This window comes from Helianthus annuus, chromosome 14, assembly GCF_002127325.2.
Source record: "Helianthus annuus cultivar XRQ/B chromosome 14, HanXRQr2.0-SUNRISE, whole genome shotgun sequence".
Taxonomy (NCBI): Eukaryota; Viridiplantae; Streptophyta; class Magnoliopsida; order Asterales; family Asteraceae; genus Helianthus; species Helianthus annuus.
Genome location: NC_035446.2, coordinates 52996489 through 53022317, shown reverse-complemented (window position 1 = coordinate 53022317; position 25829 = coordinate 52996489). Strand labels below are relative to the sequence as shown.

Here is a 25829-nt window from a genome sequence, read left to right as displayed (position 1 = left end):
CTTAAGGAAGTTGTTTCGAGGCACGGGGTGCCCACCTCCATCATTTCGGATCGGGACGCACGATTCACGTCAGAGCTATGGCAAGCGATGCACAAATCTTTCGGCTCACGGTTAGACATGAGCACAGCGTATCATCCTCAGACGGATGGGCAATCTGAGCACACGATTCAAACTCTAGAAGACATGCTTCGGGCGTGTGTTATCGATTTCGGCAACAGCTGGGAAAAGCACCTCCCTTTAGTGGAGTTTTCATACAATAACAGTTACCACACCAGCATACAAGCCGCTCCATTCGAGGCATTGTACGGGCGTAAATGCCGGTCACCTCTTTGTTGGGCAGAGGTGGGGGATAGTCAGATTACAGGACCAGAATATGGTAGTTGATGCTACTGAACGAATAGCACGAATACGACAACGCATGGCGACAGCTCGTGATCGCCAGAAAAGCTACGCAGATAAGCGTAGGAAGCCATTGGAATTTCAGGTCGGGGACCGGGTTTTACTCTAAGTTTCACCCTGGAAGGGTGTGGTTCGATTTGGTAAACGAGGCAAACTCAATCCACGGTATGTTGGACCGTTCGAAAATCACTGAAATAATAGGCCCAGTAGCCTACAGACTAAACCTACCAGCTGAACTCGGTACAGTTCACAACGTATTTCACGTGTCGAATCTGAAGAAGTGCCTGTCAGATGAGACCCTCATAGTTCCTTTTAAGGAACTCACTATCGACGAGCGGTTGCAGTTCGTCGAGGGACCAATGGAAATCACGGACCGGGATGTTAAGGTCCTCAAACACAAGAGAATCCCTCTTGTCCGAGTTCGTTAGAACTCCAAACGTGGCCCAGAGTACACCTGGGAAAGCAGGAGACCAGATGACAGAAAAGTACCCCCGGTTATTCGGAACCAATGCAACCACTACTGGGACTGAAGCTACTACTGCGGAATTTCGGGACGAAATTCCAAATCAACGGGGGGATGATGTGACACCCCAGGAAAACCAGTAAACGATACAACTTACCTAGCTTCCTCAGTAGCCGCATGCTAAATTTCGGGACGAAATTTCTTTCAAGTTGGGGATAATGTGACAACCCGAGTTTTCAAGGTTTCCATCTTCGCATTAATTACACCTTAATTGGTTAAGCTGTTTGTTTTCACGACTTGTTTGTCTCACAACGATACACCTTTCTAATATGTTAAACCGTGTTCGATTGATATGATATATATTGTGTGCATTAAGTGTATTTAACATATTGTTGTAATGCGTATAAATAATAGTGTATTGTATTAATATTGTGTTCGTGGATATTAAAAACAACAAACAAGGAATCCACGAAATCATTCCCTAGCCGAAAACACCCCACCCTTCACGAAAACATAAAGTGTTTTCGTCAACTTGTGGGCCGACCAAAGCAACACATGGGCCTATGGCCCAGTAGCAATCTGTTTTAATATTTTGTTTTCCACTTCTACGTAAAAAGCTTAATCGCCAAACCCTAGACACAATCCCCTACTACATCTCGACGGCAACAGAAAAGTGCCCCACTCGATCACCTACTTTGGAGCTCCCTTTGCCCAATCTAATTGAGAACCTATCCTACACTCATTCGGTTAGTCTATTTATATTTTGATCGCGTGTGATTTATAGGATTCGTTGTGTGATCTCGGATTTAGTATGATGTGAAATTGTTACGGATTGTAGTGAAAAATGTGATAATATGCATTGACGAATCTGATTGCATGATTGGATTTTAATATCGATGATCTAGGTTGTTCATACATGAATTATTGATGATTATTGTCAGTGGCACATGTGGTTATAACTATTGGATGATGCATGAAAGTTGAATAATGAATGATGATGCTAATTGTGTGAATACCGATTAAGAATATTGACATATTCATAGTATTGCAGCCAATGTTTGGTCCAATTAAAATCATGTTTCATGGAAGAAAATTATAATAAAAGCTAGGATAATGATGGTCCAATAATACCATCTTTACATGCTCGGTCATAGCATTGTCAGGAAACATGTGAGGGGTTAAATGTTTTCAAACTTGATCCTTGTATAGCGTAATGATGATAATGAATCCGACAAATGGTGTTGTGCAGTTGACTATTTGGTTTGAGTTGATATTTGGTGGTCCAATACGAAACCTTGGCTGTGCATTTTTGGTCCAATGGCATGGGACTTCCATCTTGTAGGTGGGTTAAATGATAGTTGCACAGTACAAGAGCAAGTCACTAGCATACGGATCTTTTGTGTTCCATGTTGATCGGTGGTGATGGGCGGTCAACAAAGGCCATTGGTTGTGGCTTCGGCCCAATGGTGCTATAGAAATAGGTGGGAATATGTAATATAAAATCCGACTTTTGTAAAGATAAGAAGCGACCGACTTTTGGATTTATTAACTGATCCACTTTTAACTTGTGCATAAGGTCCGAGCTTCCTTGTCTTTTGATGGGGACTTGGTCCGAGTTTCTAAACAAATAAAAATGGGGTTCGAGTTTGATGCCGCATCTTATGTCCGAGTTTAAACATTTCATATGGTCCGAGTTTCAGGGAAACCCCCCCCCCCTCACTCTTTGTCCGAGCTTCAATTAGGGCAAGGCCTTGTCCTACTTGTGTGTGATTTAAATTGAAGCTGTAAGTGGTATGATAAAAGCATATTGACCTGTTAAGGAATGAATGATGAAATTGAGGGCATACTCTATTAAATTGTTAAGTAACGATGTTAATAGGTTAAGTATGTTAACGGTGGCCGTTAGATTAATATTCATGATAGACTAAACTGTGAAATTGAAGACGCGATGCATGAATTACGTGAAAACGATTAACTGATTATGTGACGTATGATGTTATATATGATCGTATGATACTGTATACAACTATATGAGCTTGCATGAATGAATCATTCTGTGCGATATCATCCTGTACACGATAAGCACACAACACACCGTTGCTTGAATATCAATGACTTGCAAACCCTAATTTGGTGCAAACACTTACATCGTATCATGTGCAACATATCCTAGGTCATGTATAACGGACTTAGACATTTGATAAACCTTAAAGCATAGCATACCGAGCAAACCAAGGTGAGTTCACACTCTTACCAAGGCATGGGATTCCCGGGGTGTTGGGAATGGGATTGAAAGGATAAGGTTGAATAGATACACTACTGACACTATGACCAGACTACCATATTACTATCCTCGGTTGTGAAGGATACTTATACTGATTACTATCCTCGGTTGTGAAGGATACTTATACTGATCACTATCCTCGGTTGTGAAGGATACTTATACTGATCACTATCCTCGGTTGTGAAGGATACTTATACTCATTACTATCCTCGGATGTGAAGGATACTCACGTAAGATCTATGTGAACTTATACTTACTACTGTTCTCGGATTGTGAAGAACACATATGGTCACGAGTAGTCTAGTGGTTATACAACATGGGAAACCCCCACAAATAGAACGTACTAACGGCCCAGTAGAGCCACCTGTTACAAACGAACTTACCATTACGCATTTACTTTCCGTGAACTCGCTCAACTAGTTGTTGACCCTCTGTTACATGCCTTGCAGGTCGTTAGGTATATGGAGCTTGCACAGGGAGGAGCAGGTCGTTGTGGGCTTGGATCGTGATTGTCTTATTAAACACTTATGACATTTCGTACTTATTTATGTTGGGTTTTGATTATACGCTTCCGCTAAACAATGATAACTTACTTATGTTTTGAAAACACCTTTCATATGGATTTGGTTTGGATTATATTGAAATTACTTTTACCTTATACAATGTTCTATATGATTGGTGGCTTGATCCTGGTCAGTCACGCCTCCAAGCGGTGGTAATCCGCAGGTGGATTTTGGGGGTGTGACACAAGTATCAGAAATCAAGTAGCAGTTCATCAGTAATTTCAAGCAAGCACAGTAATTAAACAGTAATTAGTCATTAATTAAGTCGTACGGATACCTGGTTTAGTGAGGGTTGTCACACCGGGAACCCATGCCTTGTAGAAAGTGTGAACTCACCTTAGGTTAGCTCGGCAGATACACGAAAAGGCCACTTGAGCTATATGTGGTCAACCACGTCGTAACATGGTTACCATACAAGTCAGGTCTAGGTTCAAGTAGTGCACATAGGTTTACACAATAAACTATCAGGTTACGAACACGTAATGATCATGGCAGACACATTCAACACATTAACAGTCAAGTATACATCATACTCAAACTTATGCGACTCAAAAGATTGGGCTCGCACAAGTTCAATGGCCAAACAATCTTGTGCGATTCAATAATTGAAGCCCACTTAGCCTTCGGCCCAACCTGTTGTGCGTCCAGCACAATCTTGTGCGACTCACAACGGGTTGTGCGACTGGGACAAACCCGGCCCAATAACATAAATAACCCAACATTCACACGGCCCAAACAAATAAACAGAAAATCAACTTGTGCGATCCAACTACACTTGTGCGATCCGGAACAGCTTTTGCGGTTGGATTTTGGCTGTCCGGCCCAACAACATAACATAACCTATTATGTTGGGGAGCCCAACATCTTGTGCGATCGGCACAACCTTGTGCGATCCACAAGATGTTGTGCGACTGTGCTGTAGGAGGTTGTACACGGTGCTTTAACTGTTATACCCTAATATTCTTAACTTGTGCGACTGGCTTATGCGATCGGTTTTCACATTCCTTAATTCTTGCAATTTAGTTACAATCATTCAAACAGTTTCCAATTTCCATTCGATCAATCAATGCTATCAGTTTCCAACCATGCAAATTATCGATCAAACTAAACATTTACCAATTGATTCTTATGAACCCTAGTTAATCATATAACAACTCGTCATCATCACATCGAATCAAATAACATTATTAACATCAAGATCCTAAATTCATCATCCAATAAATCAAACCAATTCTTATAATCCATCTGAATCCAAACACATATGGCCGATTACATTCATTCGGTTCTAGATCATCATCATCATCACATGATTATCAAACCCTATATTGAACTAACATATGACACATGTGAGCCGACTTACATGTACACTAATCTCATCAATTTATTTCATAATCAACCACGTATCATTCGTAAATCATTAGGTAGAAACATATAAATCACAATATCATCTAACAAAACAATAACCATGAAACACTAACCGGTTAGAAGGTAGAACAAGGATGATCCAAATCAAGAAAGCTTCGAGAAAGAGGATTGTGGCCGTCGGCTTCGAGAGAGAGGGAGAGAGATTTAGGGTTTGCTAAACTTTGTGTGTTTTGGTGAAGTGTAGGACTTATACAAACACCCTAGGTGTTAGTCCCGAATGAGCTTGTACGATTGGACTTGTGTTGTGCGATTACACTATATACATACGTTGCACGCATTCACATAACATGTAACATTTATTCATTAAAACCAACGTATCAATTAGTCACATAGAGTTCATACACGTTACATTAAACACAAAGATAGGTTCTGAAATACGAGTTGTCACACTAAAAGTGAGCTTCTACCTCACTTTCTTCATCTTTTCTTACACTACAAAGCTTGGAACACCTCTAGGAGTATTTCCACAAGTGTACCATGGTAAACTAAGGTGGAACATCACCATTTTGACGTCCAACTTTCTGTTTTGGAAGATTATCTTGTAAACTTTTATAAAACTCATACTTTGTTTCATGAATCTTATGCCTAACATGTTCCTCAACCCATCTATGGTTACATGACTTCTTTGAGATTGATTCTTATAAGTTTAGAGGTGCAAACACCCTCTAAACTTTCTGTTTTGACTAAGGTTTGAGATAACCTACAAGTGATGAAACCATCAAAGCTCACCTTATACTTTTTCTACATTTTAAATTCCGAATCCGAGCTCTCTACCAAATCCGAATACTTACATACCTCCGTTTCCCTAATGTAGGGTAACCTTGGTGTTCTCGACTCTCAACGCATCACTCACGTACGTGGGAATTATATGCAAAACCGTGAGTATACTCGATCCCATTTTCCGTTTTGATACACTTCGGGCAACATGTACACATATACAAAAATCACGAATCACGATTAAACTTGTTTACGCACATGCCTTATCCGTTGATAACATGATACTTGTATTCTCCTTGTTAATCGCATGTTATGTTATACTTATGTTCTATATGTTCATTAATGTTGCAAGCCTACCTTAACAATTACAACGTTATAGGGTTAACGCACCGTCCGTGTTCTTATGGTATTATAAAGTAAACTATTTTACCACCTTGTCGTTTTGGCGACAATGGTATGCAAGATTGCGGTACACTTTGGTTTGACTTATGGTTAACACATGCTAGTATGTTAGTAACAATGTATGCAATTTACCATGTTGGATATGAGACAACTTTTACTCACCATTATACTATGTAATTAAACTTGTATACCCGCCAACTTTTTGTTGACCATTATTTTAATACATGTTGCAGGAAACTATTTGATGCGATGAAGAATATTATTTAGGGTGGATTAGAAACACACCTAGATTTAAATTTATGTACCTTGTTTCATGTCGTTTCGTTATTTGCTACTTGTTGTATTTTTCTTTCTAGACAATGTAATATCATTTTAGTATCAATGAAATTGGTGTTATCTAAATATTGTCACAATTAGTTGTTATGAAGTCTCTTGCAATCTCATTTTCGTCTCACTCTGATGTTTCCGCCATCGGTTGGGGTGTGACATAAGCATCGATTGGATTTGGTTGTGGATGTGGAATAATGAATTGAGTGCCATCGGGACTGAAATGAGTCAACTTGAAATTTTTGTATCCCATGTACTGAAATAGAACAAAGATAGCAAACTTAATCTGGATTTGTTGAACAACCTTGACCCAATCCCGGCAAAAGAAAAAACTGATCCCCAGACCTTCCAATCCTGATTCTGTGTATATAGCCTTTATCAAAGAAAGTTTATTGTTAACATTTATATTACATTATTACATAAAGGAAATAAAAAATTAACTAATACGTACAACACGACTCCTCGAAGGATTTAGATTGATGTTGCTAAAAGAGATATTTTTTGTCACTAGCATGATCCACAAGACAAAAGTTTGAAAGTCTCTTTCTTTTTTTGTTTTTTTTGCACACAATAGCAAAATCAACATTAAAGGCCATTAACAGGAAATCAGAGTAAAACTGAAACAGTGTAAAGACCAGTAAACAACAAAGCTTCAAACCAAGGTCATCCACAATAGTTTTCATCCAGCTGTAAATTCTACGCCATCACGAACCCTCTCATATGAAATAACCCATGAACGCATACCATCAAACCTGATTATCAATTTATTCTTCCCAAACAGTCCGCCAATGTTCTTCTAAACATAAGCTTTAGGAATAACCTGAATTATTAAAGGTAACTAGATTAATTTGCAATAGAAAATATATATAAATATGTTTACAAATTTAATATTACCAGTTGAGGAAATCGCAACACTTTGAAAAATACCACTATGAGATCTCCAACAAAGCAACCTGTACCAACAAGTTAACAAGATAGATGTAACAAATACATGTGTACATAACCTAGTCTAATTATTAACCATACACAATGAATCATAAACATTTAGCAATTCAAACATTTTCATCAAAATTGAGATCTTTGTTCACGACCAAATCAAAACCATAAAATATTCATATCTGATAGACAAAAACAAAATATTCTTCTAAATGTTTAAGATCAAACATATATCTAATTACGGTTTAAGAACAACTAAATGTAATCCACTGAATATTCTATGTAAAACTGGCAAACATAATTTTATTGTTTCTGTAAAAACACTATAACGAGTATCTCAATTACAGTCGACTCGATTTAACAATAATAGTAACAAATGCTATGAACAATCACAATAACTGTACTGAAAAATTGATCACAAATACTAAAACCAATTAGGGATTTAGAAAAAATCTAAATAATATGTATAAATTTGACATGAGTGATCTACAACAAAGACGAATGGTCTGGATTTAACAAAAATAGATCGAATAGATCAAATATGACAAACCTTAAATCAATTATGGTTTCGTAAAATATGTGAATAATGTGTATAAATGTTACATCAATAATCACATAGACAATTCGACTGGATTTAACAAAAACAAGATGAAATAAAAGTTACACTAACATAGACGAATCAAATAGGAAAATAAATATTACAATGATGTGTCGATTTAATCAACAAACGAACATGATCGAATGAAGTATTCAATTAATCTTGATGAAATTCTAGTGAACAAATGCAAGAGGATGGCACGATGATTAGGGTTTCTTTGTGTGGAATAAAGAGAGAATGAACAAATCGGTATGAAAAGGTGTTTATTAAGGATCCGAAATTTGAAACCGGGTCAAACTATTAGGGTTCAGATCCCGTGAGTTTTGATTAAAAAGTCAAAAAGTGAATAAAATGAGTGAAACTCATTGAGGGAGTAACACGTGTCGCCCCCATTCTTTCATTAGTATAGATAGAAGATAAATTATACATGATATTATTTTTATTTTTTTAATATTTAATTTTTTTTCCTGAATAAACTCAAAAAGACACATTTGCCCCTCATTTAACGGAAAAATAGATGGGGTTGGTGAAGTGGATGAAAATAACAAGATTTCAAACCTTTTGGATCCACAGGCGAAAATTAAACTTTTGGATGAAAGTGAAAAAGTGCCCAAACCTCAGGGACTAAAATGAGATTTTACTCCTTTAATTTATATACTTTTAACACAACACTTTTACATCTTTTACAATTTAACTCCAAAATGTTTTGACTTTCAATTTTAGTTCCCTATACTTTTTATCTTTTACATTTTTCATTTTACGTGTCGGTTAAAATTTTGCGAGTTAGCACGTTACAACATGTGTGTGTAGTTCAATGTTTTATAGGGTTGTGGTTAATGTTTTTACGCCTATTTTTTTCCGTTTAACGGTCCCGTTGCAACGTGCTGACCTTAAATTTACTTAGTTATTGTTTTCCGTGTTTTATGTTTCACTTACTAGGTTCAACGTTTTTATGTCTACTTTTCTTTTGATTTTATTTTTTTTGTTCTTAATACGAGTTTTTTCGATTTTGATGGTCATCGACGGTGATGTGTGACGATTTTACGCCCCCCTCAATACTAGCTTTTATAATTAGCATAGTTACTAAAATACACTTAAATATACTAATAATAATAATAATAATAATAATAATAATAATAATAATAATAATAATAATAATAATAATAATAATAATAATAAAAGTGTGATGTGTAATCAATAGAATCTATTGATTAAAAAATTAGATGATTTAGAATTGTTTTCACTGTTTCAATATTTCAATGGTTTATTCTAAGTCATGGTTTTGGTGAATAATCAAAGTAAAACCGTATTTTGGAACCGAATACGAGAACTCTTTTTCGATCTCATGGGTAGAGGAGAGGAGTACCGCCTACCGGACTCTATATCGGGGAAGTGGACCGATATAAACAGGAAATGCACAAACTTTCAAACCGTGTACCAACGCTTGTTTTCCGGATGGAAAAGTGGAAGTAGCGATGAAGTTACGCAACAGGCATTGGTCGAGTATACGGAGGCTAATAGCCATTTCCCGTACATGAGGTGTTGGCAAATCCTTCGCCATAGCCCCAAATGGGCCATCGTATCTACTCCAAGTGGTCGTTCGGGAAATACACGGCCATCAAAGAGGTCCAAAACAAACGAGTCGGGTGAACCCGAAACGCCAACCTCCGACGCTCGAAACACCGACTTGAACGAGGATATTCCGGATGACGAGCCGGTGGAGGAGCTACCAAGACCGCCCGGAAGAAAAAGCCGGGCGAAAAAACCCGAGTCGTCGTCGATGTCTATGGGAACGGATATGAGTAACGCATTTTCGGAGATAAACAAGCGACTTCAAGACATACACGAACTCGGTAATAAACGTTTGGAGGAGAACCGCGAAGTTACGGAGATTATGCGGATAGACAATGGGCTCACGACTTTGAGTTCTACTTGAAACCGCATGACCACTTAACGGGAAAAGCTTTGAAAATGCGTTGGCACAAAAGGAGCGGATTGAAAAAAAATATAACCTTTGATTGTGTAATTTTTTTTATGCTAGTTTAATGTTTTTTTTTTTCTAGTTTAATGTTTTTTTATTTTATTGTACTTTTTTTTATTTAATGAAATGAATTTTATTTTTAAAAAAGTTACAAATGAATTAAAAAAATAAAAATTAAAAAATAAGTAATGATTACACAAGGGCTTTATGACTACGGTCTCAAATTGCATAACGCCCCATAAAGCCCCGGGGTGATGTGACATGCCACATGTCGCATAATGCCCGCAAAAGGGCTTTATGACTACGCATGGGCTAAGAAATCCTATTTGCCCAAACTATGTTAGAGTAATTGGGTTAGCAGATTAGACATAGAAAACTTTGTTGTGACGGGTGATTATGATTTTGGGTTCAAGGAGATGGATAGAATAAAAGGAGTTAAGGGAAATGAAAATACAAAAAGATAAAGTGGCGTTGGGGAATGGGCACGGCAGAAGAGAAGAAAAGAGAAGATATGGTAGATTACATACATACAATTGGCTTAAAAAACCGGGGAAGAGAGAGAGGGAGAGGCGGTTTGTGTTGGACCCACGTGGGGCGTCGCCCAATAGCCTACCACCTCTCCTAACGTGGCCTGTATCTCACTCGTACGTGGCGGCTCCTAATACCTCGACCGCATGGCAGGACACGTGCCCCCTTCTCTACATATGCCGCCTGACTGACTTCCTATATGTCTATTATTATTATTAACTCTCTGTTGAAACTTAGTAGCCAGCCAAAATTATGGGAGATGAAGGGATGGTGAAGATCGAGTTGGAAGCGGCGGAGGCTTTGGCCGGATTAGCTCGTTGTAAGGACGATGCTAATAATAATTATTCTTACGAGGTTTGGATCTTAATCTTTCAAATACTATTATTTTGGTGCTAAAATCTACCTTGTGTGCAAACACGCTGACATTATTATTTATGCAAAGAATCTGAGAGTCTTAATTAATTATGTGGATCCTTTTGACCAATCCTATTGCTAGATAAGAAACATCCCTAAAGGATCATCTTTGTTTGTTTGGTTGTTTGTTTTTGTTCAGGAGGAGAAATCAGGTGTGAAAGATGAACAGAGCACTAAACTTAGACTGAATGGGAGGAGATCTAGACAAAACTTGACAGAGGTATGGCAGATATATATATATATATACACACACACATCATGCTTGCTTCTTTATATTTGATTCTAATTGTGAAGTTTTGTTGAGGCAGGCTGAAATAGAAGCACGTAAAATACGCAGGGTGCTAGCAAACCGAGAGTCAGCTAGACAGACAATCCGTAGGAGACAGGTATTTATTTCTTTCTTTCTTATGCAATGTGAATTAATTGGTATGCTAAAACAAGAAACCAAACAATGCAGAAATCTTAACTGCTTAAAAGAACAAAACGATTAGATTTAGCTGACTTGTTTTCCTTCGCCATATATATATATATATATATATAGGCTGTTTTTGAGGAGCTAACAAGAAAGGCTGTAGATTTAGCTTGGGAGAATGAGAATTTAAAAAGGGTTTGTACCAACCATCCCTCTTTTCTTAAAAGATCATTGTTATTAGAGGACCTACCTAACTGAATTCACGGCTTTAATTATTAGGACAAGGACACGGCTTTGAAACAGTACGATTCTCTGAAGACGAAGAACGAGTGCTTGAAAGCACAGATGCCTAAGAATGAAGAAACCCGAGAGGAGTCTTCCACATCATCCACAAATTCTCCTTTCATCATTTACAAGCAACCATCTTTCTTGCCATTTGTATGGCCAACGTCGGCTGGGATCGTTTTCCCATCTCGTTCTTCATCGTGCGACTCCTCCGGGACTCCACTCTATTTGCTCCCCTACCCTTGGCTTCTTACTCTACCTCAACAACATAAACAAAACCACCACCCTCATTCTTTTAATTTAAATGACAAACCAAAAGAGTCTTCTGAGCCTGAAAAGAGCACAGAGACCCATGGAGGCGGCGGCGGTGGTCTGCAGCCAACAGATTCTGTGAGTTGTGAAGAGCCACTTATAGAACATGACACTTGTACTTTCCTAAAACATCATCATCCTAATAAAGAAAAACAGGTTGTAGGAGGAGCAGAAACCCACCAAGTTCCAGGTAAAAGATCAGCTGATACGGCTGCAGCCTCTGAAGCCCGGAAGAGGAGAAAGCAGCTCACCCGACTAAAGAACCACTTCAATTGCCGTCAACTGCGGATGCATTAAACAACGCCTGTACCTGTACATATTGTTTTCATTTACAAGTGCTAGTAGTTCGGTCACCTTTGGGTTTCAGGGTTTGCTGGTAGACGTATTTTCTCTCTCGAGGGTGACTGTAACACAAGAGTGAGTTAGTCATTTTGATTGTTGGCTTTTTACCTATTCATACCAAAAGTCGGTAGTCCCGACCAGTGGTTTTTAAGCCATCATGTTCCAAGTTTACTAATAAGTGATACCGAGTTCAAATTACTTTCCAAATGCCACCCAGCACTTTGGTCGTCAGACGCTCTCATGCGAAACATTAGGCCTCCAAATTTGTGTTATCTAGACGTTAAGGTTTTTTCTGGTTGAACTTTCATACCAAATAAAACAACTATACGTACCAATGTATTAATTATGGTAGTCCTTGGAATCTGCTGCTCCTTTATCTTAAACTAGTGGGGTGTCCCCGTGATGCGGCGGGAGCACAACACTTACATTGGTGTTTTAGCGGTTGCACGGAAGGATTTGGTCCCGTTCAGTTTTGAGCCAATATCACGTTGTGTTCGAATTGAACAGAGGAGGTTAACCATATTGTGGTTGAATTGAACACTCAGTTGTCTTGTATAATTTAGTGGTGATTGTTTTTACTACTGTTGGTTTTCTAAATTTTGAAACAACTCATCTATACATTTGCTATATTAATCAATTCGGGGTAACTTCGTAGAATAAAATAGTAATCAAGTTTTAAAAGTGTTTCAATTAAATCACTCAAGTTTCAAAAGTGTTCCAATCGTGTCACTTAACATTCATTTTTATTAAAATTAAGGATTTTTTTTCATCAATTTCATAGGTAAAAATGGTGATGTGGATTTTTGTTTCTTTGTTATCTTTCATTTGATGCTAACGTCGAGTGATGATGTGGATTTTAACTTTTTTTTTTTAAATTTTTAATGTAAATAAAGTGTGTTATTTTTAATAAATAGTACAATTTCATATATTAAAATAATTGGATCCTAACATCTTATGCTTTATTTTTTTCCTGACACATTGAAAAAAGGATATGGCTTGATTTGAACGTTTAGTTATCTAATTGTGACAAAACAATATGGGTAACTTAATTAAAATGCTTTTAAAATTTGGTTACTATTATCTGAAATTAAAGTGTGTGATTTATAAATATAGGAAACACAATATTTTACAATGACGATGATATTGAACTTGACCAAATAAAATTTGATAGTTTTCACAATGGACCTTCAACTCCGACAATCTCATCATTTTAAACATAGATTAAAAAAACTCAAAATCAACTTGCATATGTCCACTATGTGGTGACTTGCGGACGAAAGCAGCTTCACAGTGCTTGCCTACCGACTTAATACATGAGCTCTATTATACTTGGTAGGCTAGTGTATGACATTCTACATTTAAGCAAACTAGTAAATTCCTCGCGCTATACGGTAGGAATACGGTCAGTATCAGTTCGTTTTGTCATGGTATCCGTACGGTACCGGCACTCAGTATAGCAATCGAAAGAGGATTCAAAAAGAAAAAATTGTGATAGACTTGAAAGGATTTATAATTGATTTAAAAACGAATGTCGTTAAATTTTCCGATAGCACTGATACCTGTACCGATATTTTTTTTGTCCAGTGAATAAACTAAATCAAGGGGGAAGGGTGAAGCGAGGAAGTCTTTTTTTTTCTATACTTATATATATGTAATAGGTTATATACTCGTGAGCTTCACGGGTTATGGGTTGTGTTAAAAAAAAATCTATATCTATAAATGTATTTTTTTTTGTATGATTTATAGCCTGATATCTCTTCATGCTAAGACCCATGTAACCCCGTGTAAAAAAATGGGTGGTTTTTAGAAAATTTACATACCAGATTTTATTAAACGACGAATGGATACACATTTTTTAAGGTTTATTAAAAATGAATTATAAAGAAAGGGAACATCTTTAAATAACAAACATGTTTAATCGTTTTAAAAGAATAAACCGAAACCTAAATACAATCGTTTTAAATAACAAATAAACCAACAGATTTCTCTTTTAAAAAAAATACCTTTCACATTTTAAAAACATGTTTGATGACTGAATCTTACAAAGACGGAGGTGAGTAACAAAGAAACTAGAAATAGAAAAAGAAAGATTAATGTTGTCTTTCAATGAACTTAGATGTAAAAACACACATTAACTTTTTTGGTCAGCCAAAATGAACTTCTATTCAACACCACCACCAGACCAGTTCTTAGCAAGTCGCTAAGAACCAATCCCGAACCATAATATCCAACACAACACAACACTGATGACACCTATCGTACAAAACATAACACATTAACCCTACACATTTGCAGCCAAACTAAACCGCAAAATTCATCCCCTTGAACCTTAACCATTATGCATACTACGACGTTTCTCCCATTTTATATCTCTTGGAAATCTACCAGTATCTCTTTGAGTCATAGATTCTTCACGCTCCTAACACTTAGCTGCAAATTTAACCAAACTTTTAATATACTCTATGAAACCAACACTCAAAATCTTTCATGGAATAAACAAAGCCATGCTAAAATTAGACTCAACAAAGCCATAAAGTTGTCACTATATGTATGTCTATAAAAGTGCAACAATTGATATTGTTTAACTCTTATTGGCCGACACTTTTTAACATTAACATCGATAAAGCCGACCCAAAGACAAAATGATAATTTTGCACACCACTTAAAACTTTTTTGTGAGTTCCAAGAAAACCTCAACAAATTATATTTGCACTTTAAGGTCCGCAACATCAAGATTATGACCACTTTCTAGCAGACCCTTTATGAGTCCTAATAATCACAAATGGTAAAAGCTTATTCTCACATGGTGTATACGGGCCATATAAGGTTATACGGCCCGTATAGAATAAATGAACTGACAAAGCAGTCTATACGGGCCGTATAATTTGTCAGTTCATTTTATTCTATACGGGTTGTATAACCTTATACTACCCGTATACACCATGGGAGATAAGCTTTTAGGGTGGTCGTATATAATGCTCGTATAATGTTATAGGGCCCGTATACATTTGGTCGTATAACAGCTCGTATCTATATGGGCCGTATAACCTTATACCGCCCGTATAAACCATGTGAGATAAGCTTTTAGGGTGGTCGTATATAATGCTCGTATAATGTTATAGGGCCCGTATACATTTGGTCGTATAATATTATATTGCTCGTATAATGTTATACGGCTCGTATACATTTGATAACATTATATTGCTCGTATAAATTGTATACGGCTCGTATAATGTTATACGACCCGTATACATGTAAAACAATAAAAGCCATTCCATTGCATCTATTTCTGTGCAACAACATTTTATACGGGCCGTATAATGTTATACTACCCGTATACACCTACGGATGTGAAAATAAGGAGATAGGGGTGTGAAAATAGAATGACCCTTTATTAATTTATAATAAATAAGTTTTATCTCTTATAGAGTAACTGGTCAAAAAATTTATTAATTTGACACACTCCTTAAATTTGCTTCAGACATGTGAACCCGAACACAACATGACCCGTTTAACCCGATTTTTTTATTCAGATTTTGAAATTATAAACTTATCATACTTAGAAACGTATATAAAACAACTATGCTTGCTTATATTATAAAAGTGATATAATACTATTTTTAAGTTACGTCATTCAAATATAAACAGGCCAACATGTGAACCTGCCCGCTTAACCTGAACCCGACTTGTTTATCTGAATGCATCCATGTGTCAACCCAAACCCGCAGATTTCGTGTTAGGTTCATGCCATGTCATAAATTCACACGATATAGTCAGCCATGATATGTTTACGGAGAAAAGTGTTACCGTCTAATATTAGTTGTGTGATTATTGGGACCGGGTTTCCAGAATTGGAATCTCCTCCTACATAGAATGGATTAGAGGTGAACTTCGGGTGACTTTTAAACCACTGCACAAACAATTCCAAATTCTAATCATTAAACTTGCAAAAAAAGGGAGACATTTGAATATCATAATAATGGTACTCATATCGTTTCCTGTACCTTTCTCATAAATTCATATGCTTGGTCACAAAGTTGAATGTCCGTGGAATGCGACGCCCGTGTGGTTCTTGCATAAGAAAAACCAGTACCAACAGGAAGATCTAGGAAAATTATGCTTGCCATCTACATGCATATCATTAAAACTCCCAGATCATCAATCACAAAAATTACTGGTTTGCCGGTTTTGACAAAAGTTCTAGGTCAAACCACTAACTGTTAAGCTTCATGGTTTAACAGTCTGGGTTTGACCGGTGGAACCTTTTTTCAAGATCATTAGTTATATTAAAACATTAAAAATGATAAAGATGGTTCATTGTTATAATACATATACATAACTATAGGCTTTGATTTGCACGGTCACATCCAAACTCTGGTCCGGACCACCATACCATGAGACGAACACATAAATACAAATAATTAATTAAACAATCATAGAAGAAAAAACCTTTGTCCATGAATAGGGTGTCGAAATCAAGGTGGGAAAACTTCCATTATAGAACCTAGCCTCAAATTGAATTAGACCTATATTGTTCAAACAAACAAATAAACATACACTGTAAAATCTCACTCATAGCAGAGCTACAGTAGTAATATAGTAATTCTAGGAGACAGGGAGACTGCTCAAATGGAAACATACGTTTTTTTACATGTACAATATATAATATGGTAATCCAAATAACATAAAACATAAACATGAAACCTGCACTATTCAAATGAATTCAAATATTCAAGCAACAAATACAGAGACACAAAACAAAAGCATACCAATCTCATATAGCAGGCCGGAGATGGTAGAACAACCAGGACGACCGGTAATCCAAAGCATGAGAGCATCATGGTCAGGATCTGACTCTAACTGAATGAAGTAGTAAAAGAGTTGCACATCTTCCTTCTCATCCACACCCACGTAACTACATAATATCATGTATCCAATTATTAATATCTACACAGTTGCTCATATATCTAACATAAACGACAAATATATGAATAAAAAAGAGTACCCAGTTTCAACATAAAAAGGGAGGGATCCTTAGAAGCCTGGAAGATACTCCACTCTTCCTTCTGAATTTGCTGAAGTTGAGGTTGAAGCATGAGAAAAGATTATGAGGATGGAGCCTTGAAGCACATTAATTCCCCTTCTTTGGCCATAACTATACGGTATAACAAAATTAAAGAAATGCATGTTTTGAGTAATAGATACTCTGATATATGGAAATCAAAATTATAATTTACTTGCCTCACAATTTCGGCAACAGCAGCCACTGTATAGCATTCTGGTCTTGAATAAGCACCTTTCCACGATTTTGGGAATGAAGGTATTTAGCAGTAACCAAGTTGACCACTATAAAGACACTACTTTAGCATATTTAGGGGTAAGCCCCAAGATAAGACTTACCAGCTTTGCATAGGCCATAGAATCGATAACTTTTTTAATCATTGGCAATGACCGATAATGTCGGGATGTATCTGCACCATTGTCACTAAGAACTCAGTATAATCCTATTAGTAAAATCTTAATATCTTGACAAAAGTCTTGATTATGAGTCAAACAGGTTAATTATTTAAGTATAACTAACTTTAACATAAACATTTCGAGCTCAAAATTTGATGATTACGTTATAAATCAACATCGGAGTTAGGAATTTTCAAACAATTATATCATTTATGTGACAACCCTCACCAAAGCAGGTATCCGTACAACTTAATTAATAATTGATTACTGCTTAATTACTGTGCTTACTTGAATTTATGGATAGACTGCTACTTGAATGCTGATACATACTTGCATCCTACTTTACTTGCTGTCATTCCATGTTTTGCTTACAGCACCCTAGTGACAACCATGATGCACCAAAAGCACAGTAGCACAATGAACGGATAACCTATTGAACGTCTGTCATAACTAGCACCAGGCAGGTATAGCCTCTAAGGCCTGTATGAGCCAGAGATAGTTGCTACACTAATAGAGAGTGTAGGGATACAAGGATTGTAGAACTGCGTCTCTAGGAATAAGTTACAATGACTAGATGTGCCTAAAACATACACTATGCACAAAACTCAGCACTTTAATAAACAATCCAGCTTTTAGCTAACTAATAAAGTGCCAAAACATGAGAAAAATATTACTAGACACTTTCCAAAGTGTTAGGAATAAGCTGTGTCACTAAAAATGGTATTAACGACACTTTAAAGCTTTGTTAGGCGCGTTAACGGATTACTATCCAACCGAACAACCGGACTATACCCGGAACATGAAAATATTGTTAATAACACTATTTGTCTTTTTCTGAGCCAGTTAGGGTCCCTGAATACCCTAACACCCGCCATAAAGCTCAACACACAACTAACCGGGTTAATACCTAACTTAACTAAACTAACCTAACTATTATCTAACTAATAGTTGAAAATTAACCAAACTACCCCCCCCCCCTAACTAACCGGCCCTAAGAAGGGGGACATACTTTGTCCTCCAAAACATTATTTTAATCCTTTGTTTGATATCTAGAAGGCATAAAATCCATGGGATAATGAACTTTAATTTTGTCTGTAAGAACAAGGGATTACACAAGATCATTTACATCTCACTAACATCACAAAACAACTCCCTCTCTCTCTCTCAAAGGCTTCGGCCGAACACCCCCCTCTACATCCATCATATTTTCGATTTCCTTCATCACAATCCAAGTTCATACAAACATTAAGGATCACGTGTAAGGAGGCTTGGTGCAATCGGAAGGCGAAGGACCTCACTCTCTTGCTTTTCTCCTCTCATTTTACGTCTAGATTCTTCCCTAGCCTCGAGCTAGTAGTAAGTTGCTTAAATCACCCTCTCGAACTATTTTGAAGTGGTTAAAAGGATATGTCACGGTTAAAACTCGTAATCTTGCAAGTTAAAACATGAAAGTCTACTAAAAACACTAAAAGTGATGGTTAAAAACTTGTTTGTTGTATAAATCTTGTAGTATTTGATTTGTGTGATTATTTGGACCCGATCTATGTTGTGGTAGCTCGAATCATCATTTAACCCGGGTTGGTCATGATCATGGATCATGACATAAGGTTGTTTTAGAAGTAACAAGGGTTAAATGATGAAACTCTATCACACACAAATAATGAACTTGTGTAAAAACGATTTTGCTTATGAAATAGTGTTTAAAACTAGTAGATCTACGGATCTACAAGTGGTATTTTCAAAGAACCAAGTATCAAAGAAACCATGTTTTCTAAAGACGGATCTTACACTAACAAGAATGATTTTCAGAACACACAAGTGTGTAAACACTTGTGTAGCACAAAGTTTCGACAAAATAACAATTTTTGTAGAAGATGACGAGAAGATGTAAAGACGGGATTTCTTTAAACGCAAGGTTTTTACGAAATCGGATTGATTTATATAAAGATCCGCTAAAAGTAATGGGATTTACTTCATTATTTTAGAAAACTACAAGTTCATGTGATTTATGCGATTTACATAGGGATGGGCTTTTTTTCCCAAATACCCGTACTCGTACCTTACCCGTACCTGTACCCGTACCGATTTAAGGTATTTGGTACATGTATCGGTACCCAGTTTTATTGATTTTGGTATTCGGTACTTTCGGTATTGGTACGAGTACTGGTACGGGTAAAAACGGGTACTGGTACCGAATTCTATGTATACCTTTAAAAGTTTTTTTGTATTATGTTTTATTTCATATTATGGTATTTATAGTGTACTCGTATTGATTTTACCTATATGGTACCCGTATCGTATTGGTACTCGTACCAATTTTACCTATTTGGTACTCGTACTATATTGGTACTCATGTCAATTTTACATATTTAGTACTCGTACAAGTGCTCAAAAAGTAAATAAAAACAAAATGGTACCAAGCGGGTACTGTACCGAAAATACCCGTACCAGTACCCGTACTCGTACCCGTACCGTACCTATATATTTGGTACGGTATTTGGTACCTAGTTTTGTTCAAATTCGGTACCGGTATTTTCGGTACTGGTACGGGTATAGGTACAGGTACTGTACCAATCCCATCCCTAGATTTACATATTTATTAACTAGTTTGTTGTGTTGAATATTGTTTTGATTGAGTAAGAAAATGGTTGATATGATTTATAAAAGAAAATGATACGCTTGAAAGCGTGGCCACCTCCAGTTACAGAGGAAACTCTGGCGAAATTTTTCCAAAAACCTAACACTTAGAATTATTTTCACTATAAGTGTTAGAAATACTTTTCGACATGTTTTCAAAATATAAGTTTCGCCACAACTTTATTTACAAAATATCGGAGGTGGGATTTCACAAAATTAAACGTGATAAATATATATTTAGTAAATATATTTTTCACAACGTCACTTGTCAATTATTTTGTGAAGTGTATAAATATTATTTTTAGGGTAAAAATAATATTATCGAACGTTAACGGATCCAAAATAATACGAACGCTTTCACGATAAATATATAAGTTACACCGGTAATTATTATTACCACTCGATCGTTAAAACGTAACTTACGCATTTTACGGAAATATTTATGAACGTGTATTTTTGTTAAAGTATTATTTTGGGAAAATTATGTGATATAAAAATATAATATTTTTGAGAAAAATATTTATATTTTGAAGTTAGAAATAAGATATATTATAAGTGAGACTTAATAATATATTTCGAACACACATGTATTAAATTCCCCATCCTTGGGAAGGAAAATAATTACCAAGTATGCACAGAATGTAAACACGAAATAGTTGTCTAACTATTTCCCAAAACTTAAACCATAAAGCTAAGGCACGGCCGTCCGTCTAATAGAGTTGGTACATGTAGGTCGTTGCACAGCTGCTTGACTTGGAGACATACTTGGTAGAGACGCACCACTGTGAGTTCATGTCCCCCTTTTCGCTTACCTGTTTTCAGTTTCCTAAACTGCGGGGGTGAAATACATGTTACTATGTTTACGAATATTTCTTATATGGTATGGTTAGCGTAAGGAGGGTTATTATTTAGATCATGTGAATTGGGTAGGCAGAAACTTGAGGTCATTAATCCTTAGGGTAGGACCGAGGGGCAGGAGCGGTAGATCTATCTGGGTGTAGCGAGCCCAGCCCCAGGCCCAGCATAACGGACCTCGGGGTGACTTTGTACCCATCGCATAAGGCTGCTAGGTTTGAGCCTTCCTACTTGCACTTCACACATATCAATGGCCTTGCAAACCATTGGTGATCTCTTTTTCCTTATTTGCTACATACCAGGATTTTATACTTACAAAGGTTTTTACTTACTCACTACACATGAACTTGCTCAACAATTTTTTTGTTGATTTTTCCAACTTACATGTATTTCAGGTAATTAAGGATCTGGCATGGTATGATACCTTTTCACGCTGCGTAAAAGAAATAAGGTCATCCAAGTTTAGGGGTCGTGGTTCTTGCCTGGACGAGCCACCGCTCTTAAACTACTTTTGCTTTACGTTTGTGGTTATGAGTTCTGAACATTGCATTATATTAATAGGATGAAATCTCAGTTGCATGTGTCGGTACTTTAAAAACAATGTTGTCGTACTTTTATTTTGAAATTTAAATCAATGGATGATCTTGTATGGTTTTATTTTCATATAGCTTTGTTATGATTAAGCTATGGTATTAAGAAGTCACACCAAATTAACCACGCTTCCGCAAAGCCAGGGTGTGACAGCTTGGTATCAGAGCTCTGATCATAGCGAACTAGGATTCCTTCTCGAGTCTAGACTATGATCACTAGGGCTCTCACGAAAACATTTTTACTGCATACCATTTAAGTCCAGATCCAAAACGTTTTTACAAACAAATGTTGAGCACATTTTATATATTATTTTTAGGCTCAGTCTTGGAGGCTGAGGCTCGGTCTTGGAGACCGAGGCTCGATCTAAGAGATCGAGGTAGATGGCTAGTAAGACTAGGAAGAGTAGGCTCAGTCTTGGAGGCTGAGGCTCGGTCTTGGAGACCGAGGCTCGATCTAAGAGATCGAGGTAGATGGCTAGTGAGACTAGGAAGAGTAGGCTCAGTCTTGGAGGCTGAGGCTCGGTCTTGGAGGCCGAGGCTCGATCTAAGAGGTCGAGGTAGATGATAGAGCAGTCTTAGAGACTGGGAGGAATTTGGCTAGTGGGACTAGGAGAACTATTTGATTGCTTAACTGGTGACTAATGTGTTTATTTGATTATGTGATTTATTATTTGTGCATGTGTGGGTTTGTGTTACAAGACGGCATGGCATCCTCTTCAGATACTGAAGTGACGGACACCTCGGATCCTTTAGCAATCGTGTCGGACGATGAGATTATGACAGAAAGTGAGGTACACACTTCAGATACTACCAACACGGACAATGACGACTTCCAGCCATTTGCACTGCCCGATGTCGCGGATGAGCCCGCTGATAGCCCTATCGCTGGGGATTCGCCGCGGTGATCCCTGCCCCTATACCTCGTGTCGCTTACCCTATTGTTGATATGCCCCTGGACGTAGGTACTGACGACGACGTCGAGGACCCACTCAAGGATGACATGGAGGGCGAGGCCCTCATTGCTGTCAGTGATCTTCTACTCCTCGCTGATGGCCCTCTTATTGGGGACCTACCGATTGTAGAAACCCCTGCTCCCATACCTTTGGCCGTTTATCTTGCCTACGATATGCTTCTCGACGCTGACGCCGATGGCGAAGTCGATCCGTTTGATGACGAGCCCCTAGAGGATGATGTTCAGGGCGAGGCCCTTCTAGCCGCTGGAGATCTTTTGTTGCTCACAGATGCTCCCGCAGAGGAGTTACCTGCTCACTCACCGGTCCTGGACTCCTTCGAGTCTGTGGCCGCCGCACCTTCACACACTCAGAGTGTGCAGCACTTTTCTCACGAATCAGATCCTGATAGAGCATCCTCTGTTGCCCTTGCTCCTAGCTTTGCTCTCGATCACGATGTTGAGGAGAATTCCGATCCTGTCTTTCCCCCAGGATTCGACCCAGATCAGGAGATCGAGTTTATACCACTGGATCAGCCTATGGAGGACCCGGTTGACCCAGTTGGCCCAGTTGACCCCGTTGACCATGCATTCGATTTTAGATGCCGTAGCCCCCGAGCCAGTAGCTGCTCCAGACCCCGTATTCGAGCATGACTCTATTCATGCTGATGTACCCGATGTTGATCCTTTGATTGATGATGTACCTATCGATGACCATCCTATTGTTGCTCCACTATTGGAGGATGAGCATGCTGTTGATGCTCATGTTGATGCCCCTCACATTGCTGATATTCCTGCTAATCCTGTTATTGCCCCTTTTCCTGACCCTGTGCCTGTACAGTTCAATCATGCGCTTCTTGCGGCCCAAGTTGATTCTCGATACGCGCACACCCGAAGTGGGTGGATAGACGATGACAATAGTTACCCACCTTTGGAGTTTCCTGTGACACTCCCTTGTGACTCCGGTTTCAGCCCCTGTTCCAGTTCCTATGGATGCACCTTTGTTTCCCACACTCACCACTGATACTCACCACACCGCTACTTGACCGGAGCCTGTACTTGAGCCAGCTACTACACCATTGAGACGACTTGATATTGCGCCTGCTGAACCTACACCTATACTTGATCATGATCCTGTTTCTTTTCAGTCTGCCAGACGTTGCACCCCTTATATCTATCTGCATCAGGCAACACCCCCCCTCATTTGTGGAAAGGTTCGTTTTTCCTTGTGAAGAACGACGCCCGTTGCGCCATCGTGCCTAACACTCTCCGCCAGGACGTACCCGCGCCTAGTAGAGATGCTCCAGGCCGCACCACTTGCTACATTCACCACTACAATGCTCGATAAGCCAATTGGATGGTGCCTACAAACGCACTATGCTAACTATGAACCCTTACCATTTCTCACATTATGAAAAACACACACAGGATAAGTTGCTCCTGCAACATCAACTGCAAGTTAAGGATATGAGTCGCGGAACGTTGAAGCTTGAGCTGACACCTCGAAGGGCAACTTCAAATGCAAAACATTACATAACTAAAAACATGAGTTAAGGGTCTACATCACAAGACATCATATTGTCTGAAAACGTTAAGAAAAAAAAACACCACGTCCTACACCAGCATGCCTTAATCCGCCACGTACATCAGGATCCCTTTTATGCTCTTGACCTCTGATATTCCACCATCCTCAGGATTTCGATACTCGTTCCTTTACCATTAAGTAGCAAATCAGTTGACCACTTCGAGGAACATACAAGTCGCGGAGGAATTCAAGCATATCGATAGTTACTTTTCTTTCTTCCCCCACCTTAGTTACCAGAAATATTGATATCTGGATAACGCAGATTGCGTTACGATTGGGTAGAGACCCCAAGATTGTGGAGATTTGTGAGGACCACGTCTGACTACGCAATTTAGATATGCTGATATACTTGTTGGGCAAGGGTAGGGAGACCCAGTGACCCTGGAATGTGATACCTTTTGTAAGACGATGAAGTTGTAGACAAAAAACGATGGAAACCAATTGTCATAAAGCATGTGCTAAAACATTATGGCCAATAATCAACGAAAGCTCAGTCGCCATGTCATTGCTAAATGCGATCAGTAACGCTTATGCGCGTACTAAAATTTTGATACTACATGTTTACTTGCTATACTTTTATTAAACGAAACCCTCAAATTACGTACGAACGTTATGATTTTGATGCAATGTGCTTACCCGTATAATGAAAACCTAATCGTAAGACGTGATACCAATATAATGGGAATGTGCTATGACTGAGAAACACGTGTTTGTTTGATATACTTTCGGTAAACATGATCCCAATTACTTGCTTGATGAATTGCGTGATGTGTAATATAATGACTTAAACATGTGTGATACATGTGTTCCAAACGACTATTTACGTTCCCTGGATAGAAGAGACCTAACTAACACGAACTTCTTCCTAGAAGATGTCGCATCAAGAAATCACCTGACCGACTGAGGTAGAATGGTTAGCGCACGCCTCTCGAGTCAGAGCTCGGCACGAGGTTCTTCGCTACAAACATGGCGAAGGTGCCTCAGGGAGAAACCTACCTAACAGTAATGTTTAAGTCACCTAAGACACATTACGACATGTTTGGAAAGTCCCCAAAGTGCCTTGCTAATACCTTTTTGTGATGGTGAATTCTTGGATACAGGTTGTACCTACCAGCATTTCCTAGAATGCAACCCTCTGAATTTCGGTGGCACGGGAGGTGACATAGCATTTGTAAAATGGGCTGAGAATGTGGATGCCGTTGTGCGAATGAGTGGTTGCACGCCAGAGCAGCAAGTCCCGTACGTTTCCGGATTGCTACAAGATGGAGCTCTATTATGGTGGGACCGTAAGGTTCAAGAATTAGGCGAGGCTGTAGCATATGCGATGTCGTGGAGCGAGCTGAAAGAAATAATGCGGAAGGAGTACTG

The 25829-nt window shown here is 38.2% G+C and overlaps 3 protein-coding genes and 1 long non-coding RNA gene across 7 annotated transcripts; 2 read left to right on the top strand and 2 right to left on the bottom strand.

Moving 5' to 3' along the window:
* Positions 1-6954: 6954 nt before the first annotated feature.
* LOC110905442 lies at positions 6955-8408 on the bottom strand. The gene is made up of 3 exons (XR_002573123.2): positions 8219-8408; positions 7475-7533; positions 6955-7400 (listed from the first exon to the last, which is right to left on the bottom strand). It is a non-coding gene; the product is annotated as an uncharacterized LOC110905442 (long non-coding RNA).
* A 982-nt stretch (positions 8409-9390) lies between these two features.
* On the top strand, positions 9391-10050 carry LOC110906665. The gene has a single exon (XM_022151770.1). The coding sequence runs from the start codon at positions 9391-9393 to the stop codon at positions 10048-10050; it is 660 nt and encodes a 219-aa protein (XP_022007462.1).
* Positions 10051-10594: 544 nt separating this feature from the next.
* On the top strand, positions 10595-12595 carry LOC110908360. 4 transcript variants are annotated; one of them, XM_022153293.2, is made up of 6 exons: positions 10602-10977; positions 11177-11257; positions 11346-11423; positions 11579-11644; positions 11729-12124; positions 12203-12595. In XM_022153293.2, exons 1-6 carry the CDS (start codon positions 10876-10878, stop codon positions 12341-12343), a joined length of 864 nt encoding a protein of 287 aa, XP_022008985.1. In that variant the 5' UTR covers positions 10602-10875; the 3' UTR covers positions 12344-12595. The 4 variants fall into 4 exon arrangements, with proteins under 4 accessions (XP_022008984.1, XP_022008983.1, XP_022008985.1 ...); XM_022153291.2 differs by having other exon boundaries at positions 10596-10977; positions 11729-12595; XM_035983203.1 differs by lacking the exon at positions 11579-11644.
* A 3553-nt stretch (positions 12596-16148) lies between these two features.
* LOC118486479 (serine carboxypeptidase-like 10) lies at positions 16149-17575 on the bottom strand. The gene is made up of 5 exons (XM_035982957.1): positions 17442-17575; positions 17158-17303; positions 17093-17097; positions 16393-16515; positions 16149-16298 (listed from the first exon to the last, which is right to left on the bottom strand). The coding sequence occupies exons 1-5, from the start codon at positions 17573-17575 to the stop codon at positions 16149-16151; spliced, it is 558 nt and encodes a 185-aa protein (XP_035838850.1).
* Positions 17576-25829: the final 8254 nt, after the last annotated feature.